We start from the raw sequence: 8,482 nt of genomic DNA, 5'->3' as shown, positions 1-8,482 counted from the left end.
TTATTACCAGAGTATGTTCCCATATTCATCAACAGTTTCCCTTAATCAGTTGTATTGCATCTAGGATACCTCTATGCTGCCTTCTTTCTAATTCATTCACTTTTTCCTCACTCTGCAAATCTCTAGTCACTACTCATCTTCAGTTTCCATTAATGACCCCATTTAAATATTTATTGAAAAAACAAGCCATTAGATGGGAACTACTTCCTTCCCAACAACAAATCTATGCATGTTTGATGGATGAAGTAAACCCACTCCCACCTAAGGCCATGCTCTGCTTCTGCTCTGCAACCCAGCTGCTCTCAGACACTATTTCTGCAATTTCTCTTATTCCTCCTGCAATTTCTCCCTCTCTACTGGATTATTATCAAGAGTTTACAAAACATCGTCCAGTAGCTTTAATAATAAAACAACAACAAAAAATAAATTCTAAGACATTAAAAGGAAGAACAATAAAAGTGGACAGGGAGTTGATCTTGGGTTGGAATCCTGTAAAAAGATTATTTAAGATTTTAGGAAATCTAGACACTTAAGGAAGTTTATCATTTCAGAGCATAAATTTTTGAGTAGGTATGAAACTTTCTGAGCGGAGAAGAGCATTAAAGCACTTGAATATTTGTTAGAAGAGGCTTTATCTGATTTATTTCTTACATTCTAAAGGAAATATTGAAGGCAATGAGAAACCACAGTGTTGTTTCTGAGTTCATCCTCTTCGGGCTGTCTGCTGACCCCCAGATCGAGGTTCTCCTCTTTGTACTGTTCCTTGTTATTTACCTCCTGACCCTGATGGGGAACCTGATGCTGCTGTTGGTGATTAGGGCTGATTCTTACCTCCACACCCCCATGTACTTCTTCCTGGGACAGTTGTCCTTCCTGGATCTCTGCCACTCCTCTGTCACTGTGCCCAAGCTGTTGGAGAACCTCCTGTCTGAAAAGAAAACCATCTCAGTAGAGGGCTGCCTGGCTCAGGCCTTCTTTGTGTTTGCCACTGGGGGCACTGAATCCTGCCTACTCACTGTCATGGCCTATGACCGCTATGTTGCCATCAGCTCCCCTTTGCTCTATGGCCAGATGATGAACAGACAATTGTGTATGGGGCTGGTGTGGGGCTCATGGAGTGTGGCTTTTTTGGATGCTCTTATCAATATCCTTGTAGCTCTCAATTTAGATTTCTGTGGGGCTCAAAATATACATCACTTCAGCTGTGAACTGCCTTCTCTCTACTCTTTGTCTTGCTGCGACGTGTCTGCAAGTTTTACTGTCCTGCTGTGCTCCAGCCTCCTGCATTTCTTTGGAAATTTCCTCCTGATATTTTTCTCCTATGTTTGCATTTTGTTCACCATCCTGAGTATGAATGCTACCACAGGCAGAAACAAGGCCTTCTCCACCTGCTCCTCCCACCTCACTGCAGTGATCTTCTTTTATGGCTCAGGATTACTCCGCTATCTCATGCCAAATTTAGGATCCACTCAAGAGTTAATCTTCTCCTTGCACTATAGTGTGGTCACTCCTATGCTGAATCCTGTCATCTACAGCCTGAAGAACAAAGAGGTGAAGGCAGCCGTGAGAAGAATTTTGAGAAAACGTGTCTAGCGTTCTAATTGATAGGCTACAAAATCAGAATGATGAGGGGAGAAATGAATAGAACCACAATAAGTAGTGCCTGAATATTAAGGAGAATTTTCTGGTAATCATGATCTGCAAGATGCCTTACATTGTTTCTTTAAAATGTTTAAGAAAAGGTGGAGTTATTTTCTTGGAATGATGGTCGTTCTGTCCTATTCAGAGGAAAATAGATGGGTAAACCTCTTGTCTTACAATTTTTCTTACAAAATATTTAATTTATTACAGACAGTAAAGTAGACTTTGTTATTGCCTGCTTACACTATCTTTACTATCCTACCAGTAACTAAACTCCATGTTGTTCAGTATAGTTCTAGAGAGACTGTTAATTATGGTGTCCCCAAATTCTCTTTCCTCCCCCACTCGTTATTGGCTCATTCTTCCTGAGACAGTGGCTGGTATAGGAATGAGCACATGGTCAGTGCCAGACCATCCTTTCCCTTAGAAATTTTAATCTTGAGGATAGATTCAGAGAGGCAGAGGTCAGCCTTTCTCTTTGCAGCACTCTGATAGCCTATCCCAGCGCCTCTGCTGCTAAGATCACTATTGTTATCCTAGATTCTGTACTTTCAAGGAAGATTGATAAATGGATTATATTAAAAGCATGTGATTAGATATTTGCATCATGTCAGGTATTGTGCTAAGTATTTTACATATATTATCTCACTTAAATACCCCAACAAATGCTTTGGGTAAATACTTTAGTTGTCCTTGTTCAGAAAAGAGAACGTGGACTCAGAGAGGTAAGTGATGGGGGTGGAATTTGGAATCAAATAGACTTATCCCAAAGCCTGTTTTCTTTACTACCTTGACACACTGACTGTCCCTTTGGTGCTATGAGCTACCCCAGACCCAGTTCATGAATTTTCCTTTTAATGCTTTGTTATTGTTGTTTTGTTTTATTTCACTTAAGTGAGTCAGAGTTAGATTCTGTCATTTGCAAAGAAAAGATATCTATATCTATATCTATCTATATCTATATCTATATATCTATATCTATATCATCTATATCTATATCTATCTCTGTATATTGTAGTCTCTACAGCTGTGAGAGGGAGACACTGCTGGACAAGTAGCTCTGCCACTCAGCCCTAATAATGCTACAGAAATGGCAGAATGTGAGAGAGTCAATGGCAGAGCAAATGCTGCACTGTGCCTATGACAAACTCTAAAAAGAAACCAATAGATTTTCAGCAAAAGCTCCTTGGATCATGAAATACAATTGGAGGATTACTGACAAGGAGATTTGGGAGATTAAAGTTATCAAGGTCAAAAATCATTATTTCTTTCTGAAATTACCTTTTAATTTTTTTTAATGTTTGTTTATTTTTGAGAGAGGGAGAGACAGAGTGCGAGTGGGGGAGGGGCAGAGAGAGAGGGAGAAACAGACTCTAAAGCAGGCTCCAGGCTCTGAACTGTCAGCACAGAGCCCGATGCAGGGTGTGAACTCACGAACCGGGAGATCATGACCTGAGCTGAAGTCAGATGATTAACCGACTGAGCCACCCAGACGACCCTGAAATTACCTTTTAGATTTTACTTACTTACTTTACTTACTTACCCTTCACTTTGTACTGCCCAGTAGCAGAAAATATAAACTTAAAGAGATCAAGGGCAATCTTGATCTCTGCCAATCTTCACTACTTTTTCAAGAATATAAAATAGTTTCAAACATGTATGTTTCACAGTAAATGTATTTTGATTGTGTAAATTATAGGCAAAGAAACTGAGAGAATATATAGGGTGAGTTTTCACCGGAAGGACTCCACTGCCAAAGCAGTTTGAAATAATCATGCGTAGAATAGTCTACCATGTGAATGCCAATCTCTTCCTTCCTGGTGAGCCTAGTTCTGGTCCATGAATTTGCAGTGTGGCCATGGCTGGGCATGGTGGTTATGCAAAGGTTCAACATTTTCATTCACAAAGGCTATTCTGCAGTTACCATTGATGAAACTTATTATTTTTTTTTGTTTAGAAATATTTTAAATTATAGAGTGGGAGAGAGAGAAGTGGGAGTGAGAGACAGAGACAGAGAGAGAGGAAGGGAGGGAGGGAGGGAAGAAGGGAGGGAGGGAGAGAGAATCCTAAACAGGCTCCATGCCCAGTGTGGAGCCCTATGCAGGGCTTGATCCCACAACTCTGGGATCATGTCCTGATCTGAAATCAAGAGTCAGATGGTCAACCAACTGAGCCACCCAGGCATCCCAAAACTTATTTTCATAAAGGTGACACACACAAATTTTGTTAGATATGGTACCAGATATTTTTCCATTATTTGTTTCTATTATGAATTAAAAATTCAATTACATTTACTACTTGGTTATTTATAGTACATAGGAAAGTTGTGATATTTTGTATACTAATCTTATATCTGTTAACTTTGTCGAACTATCTTCCTATTTCTAATGGCTTATTTATAAATACTATTGGATATTAAAATTACACTTTAATGATTTCATCTTGAATAAAAGCAAATAATTTTCTTTTTCTGTTTCTAATTTTTATGTATCTCATTTTTATTTTTTATGTTTATTATTTTTAAATTAAAAAAGTTATTTGAGTGTATTGACACACAATGTTGCATTAGTTTCAGGTGTACAACACAGGTGATTCAGCTTCTCTATGTGTTATACTATGTTCATTACAGTGTAGCTGTCATCTGTCACCATACAACGTTTTTACAATATCATTGACATATTCCCTATGCTGTGCCTTTTATTCCCATGACTTTTTCCTTCCAAAACTGGAATCTCCTATATTCCTCTCCATTTCACCCATTTTGCCCATCCCCTGACCCCACTCCCCTCTGGCAACTATCAGTTTCTTCTGTGTATTTATAAGTCTGATTCTGCTTTTTTGTTTGTTTCTTCATTGGTTTGTTTTTTTTAGTTTATGCATATGAGTGAATCTGGTATTTGTTTTTCTCAGTCTGGCCAATTTCACTTAGCATAATACTCTCTGAATCCATCCACATTGTCCCAAATGGCATGATCTCATCCTTTTATGGCTGTGTAGTATTTGTGTGTGTGTGTGTATGTGTGTGTCTGTCTGTTGATGGACACTTAGGTTGCTTCCATATCATGACTATTATAAATAATGCTGCAATAAACATAGGAGTACATATATCTTTTTGAATTAGTGTTTTCATTTTCTTTGGATAGATACCCAGTAGTGGAATTATTGGGTCATATAGTATTCCTATTTTTTTTTAATGTTCGTTTATTTTTGAGAGAGAGGGAGCATGAGCATAGGAGGGGCAGAGAGAGAGAGGGGACAGAGGATCCGAAATGGGCTCTGTGCTGACAGCAGTGAGCCCTATGTGGGGCTCGAACCAATGAACTGTGAGATTGTGACCTGAGCCAAAGTCTGATGCTCAATTGGCTGAGCCATCCAGCCACACCTGTTTTTAATTTTTTTGAGGAAACTCCATCCTGTTTTCCACAGTGGCTGTACAAGTTTATATTCCCACCAACAGTGGAAGAGAGTTCCTTTTTCCCCACATCCTGCCAACACTTGTTATTTCTTGTGTTTTTTATTTTAACCATTCTGACAGGTTTAAGGTGGTATCTCATTGTGGTTTTGATTTGCATTTCCCTGATGATTAGTGATGTTGAGTATCTTTTCATGTGTCTGTTGGCCATCTGAATGTCTTCTTTGGAAAAATGTCTATTCAGGTCCTCTGCCCATTTTTAATTGGATTATTTATTTGGTGCTGAGTTGTATGTTTTTCATTTTTAAAGTTAATTCATGGGCCAGAACCTCTGGTACAAACATCTTTTTATTGGGATCAGTGAAAAAACTTATGTTTCAACATTAAGGATGATGTTTGTTCTGTTATTGTTTAATATATCTTACATTATAAGATATATAATACACTTATAAGTGAATTCACTTATAATAATTCTCTCTTAACTACATTTTACTAAGAATTGGTGTACAATTTTATCAAATGCTTTTTCTGTTTCCATTGAAGACCAGGACCCTTTCTCTTTTGTTTACTAATGTATAGTGTCTGTCACATAATAGGCATGCAATAAATACATGTTGAATAAAAAATAAGTTTATTGAAATAGTCATATAGTTTTATTTTATTTTTTGTTTTTATTTAAATTCTGGTTAGTTAACATACAGTGTAATATTATTTTCAGTTGTACAATTTAATGATTCAACACTTACATACAACACTTGGTCCTTATCACAAGTGCACTCCTTAATCCCTATCACCTGTTTCACCTATCCCTGTGCCCCCCACCCTTCTGGTAACCATGAGTTTGTTCTCTATAGTTGAGAGTCTATTTCTTGGTTTGCCTCTTTCTCTTTTTTTTTCTTTGCTCATTTGTTTTGTTTTGTTTCCACATATGTGTGAAATCATATGGTATTTGTTTTTCTTTGGATTAGCTTATTTTGCTTAGCATTATACTCTCTGTCTCCATCCATGTTGTTGCAAATGGCAAGATTTAATTCTTTTTTATGGTTGACTAATATTCCATTGTATGTTTATATACCACATCTTTATCCATTCATCTGTTGATAGACCCTTGGGCTTCTTGCATAGTTTGGCTATTATAAATAATGCTTCAATAAACATAGGGGTGCATATATCCCTTTGAATTAGTGTTTTTGTATTTTTTGGGTAAATACCTAGTAGTGTTATTACTGGATCATAGGGGATGTCTACTCTTGCTACTAATATTCAACATAGTACTGGAAGTCCTAGCCACAGCATTCAGACAACAAAAAGCAATAAAAGGCATCCAAATTGTCAAAGAAGAAGCAAAACTTTCACTATTTGCAAATGACGTGCTACTCTACGTAGAAAGCCCAAAAGACTCCACCAAAAAAATTGCTAGAACTAATACACGAATTCAGTAAAGTTGCAGAATACAAAATCCAGTGTACAGGTATCTGTTGCATTTCTATACACCCATAATGAAGCAAAGAAAGAAAAATCAAGGAATAAATCCCATTTATAATTGCACCAAAACCCATAAGCTATTCAGAATAAACCTAACCAAAGAAGTAAAAGACCTATACTCTGATAATATTGATGAAAGAAATTGAAGATGACCCAGATAAATGGAAAAACATTCACGCTCAGGGATTGGAAGAACATATATTGTTAAAATGTCTATATTACCCAAAGCAATCTACACATTTAATGCAATCCCTATCAAAATACCAACAACATTTGTCACAGAGCTGGAACAAACAATCCTAAAATTTATATGGTTTTATTATTTTTTTTAATGCTAAATTGTATCAGTAGGTGTTCTGGTATTGAAGAATCGTTGCATTCCTGAAATCACCCTATTTAGGTGGAGTAGTAAAGACTGAATGAACTTTTGCCAGTATTTAACTTAGGAATTTCCCATTTATGTTCATAAATCAGATAGTATGATTTTTTTTCTTATATTCACCTGGTGTTGTCTTTTCATCAGCTTTCCTGAGATTATGTTTCACAAATCACAAAGATCACCTATTCAAAGCATACAGTTCAGGTCATGGTAGTGGGGCATGGACCCAGTCCCGCACCTCATCCTGGGCACCCGGAGCACCCTCAGGGAGGGGCTGCTGCCAGAGGAGCTCCAGCACCACTGCTAACCTGGAAATGTGCAAGCCTGTGCGGTGAGGAGCAGGGCTCTGCAGAGAAGCTGCAGCAGGGAAGATGCTGAGGCCCTGTGGGGCAGGTGCTACCCATGGGTGAGGTAGGTCTGTCCTGGACTTTAGCCCTTGCCTGACCCCAGCAGGACCTGCACAGAGCCAGCCCGGGGATGATTGATGTTAGGAAAACGCCCCCTGTAGCCTCTTGGGCAGACCCTGCCTTGGAGAGAGACTCTGAGCCTGTTGCTGCAAGGTACAGTTGCCTTCATTTGGTTCTGTGAAGGACAGTCTTGACCTTCCACTCCAAATCCAAGTCCTGTTCTTTGCACAGTTAGAGTAAAAAAATTTGGGCTATAGCCCAGATGAGTTTGACTCAACTTTTTTTGAATGTTTATTTATTTATTTTGAGAGAGAGCATGAGCAGGGGAGGGGCAGAGAGAGAGAGAGAGGGAGACAGAGGGTCCCAAGCAGGCTCTGTACTGCCAGTGTAGAGTCCAACATGGGGTTCGATCTCACAAACCATGAGATCATCATGACCTGAAGCAAAATCGAGTTGGAGGCTTAACTACCTGAGCCACCCAGGCGCCCCTCAATTTTTTAAAATATGCAAATTCCTGCCACTCATTTCCTTTGAGCTAAGGTACCTGATTGTCACCTTTTGGCTGAGAGTTTCCAAAAGGAAGTTCTGGTCTCAAGCATGTGTGTATGTGCCCATAGTTCTGGGGTTCGGCCAGTATGGGACACAGAATGGTCAGTGGCAGCAGGGTTGTATTTAAAATTTTTTTTTAAATGTTTATTTATTTTTGAGAGAGACAGAGACAGAATGCGAGTGGGTTAGGGGCAGAGAGAGAGGGAGATACAGAATCCAAAGCAGGCTCTGGGCTCTGAGCTGTCAGCACAAAGCCTGACATGGGGCTCAAACTCGAGCTGTGAGATCATGACCTGAGCCAAAGACAGACGCTCAACCGACTGAGCCACCCAGGCGTCCCACAGCAGGGTTGTATTTTAAATGGTCCCATGCACATGGTGGAAACTGGGAAGTTTGGCATGTTTTTGGAATTTTGTGAAACCATTTTATAATAAATGAGAATCTCTGAAAGGAGAAAACAAGCAAAGAAAACCAAGCATACGATTCAGTGGTCTTTGGCACATTCATGGCTGTGCAGCCATCACTACATTTCATTACTTCAAACAACTTCAGCACCCAAGGGCAGCCGCTCTCCATTCCCTCCCCACAACCCTGGCCATGAGCAATCAC

General features: G+C 39.1%; 1 protein-coding gene across 1 annotated transcript; it reads left to right on the top strand.

The window, feature by feature from the left end:
- Positions 1–675: 675 nt before the first annotated feature.
- LOC122472314 (olfactory receptor 8S1-like) lies at positions 676–1,624 on the top strand. The gene has a single exon (XM_043561734.1). It carries the CDS (start codon positions 676–678, stop codon positions 1,591–1,593), a length of 918 nt encoding a protein of 305 aa, XP_043417669.1. The 3' UTR covers positions 1,594–1,624.
- The last annotated feature ends 6,858 nt before the right edge of the window (positions 1,625–8,482 follow it).

Source organism: Prionailurus bengalensis, chromosome B4 (genome assembly GCF_016509475.1).
Source record: "Prionailurus bengalensis isolate Pbe53 chromosome B4, Fcat_Pben_1.1_paternal_pri, whole genome shotgun sequence".
Classification (NCBI taxonomy): domain Eukaryota; kingdom Metazoa; phylum Chordata; class Mammalia; order Carnivora; family Felidae; genus Prionailurus; species Prionailurus bengalensis.
The sequence above is the reverse complement of the archived record's forward strand: the minus strand, read 5'-3'. Positions and strand labels throughout refer to the sequence as shown.

Coding starts and splice junctions, on each gene's coding strand:
- LOC122472314 (XM_043561734.1), top strand. CDS start 676: ATGAGAAACCACAGTGTTGTTTCTGAGTTCATCCTCTTCGGGCTGTCT.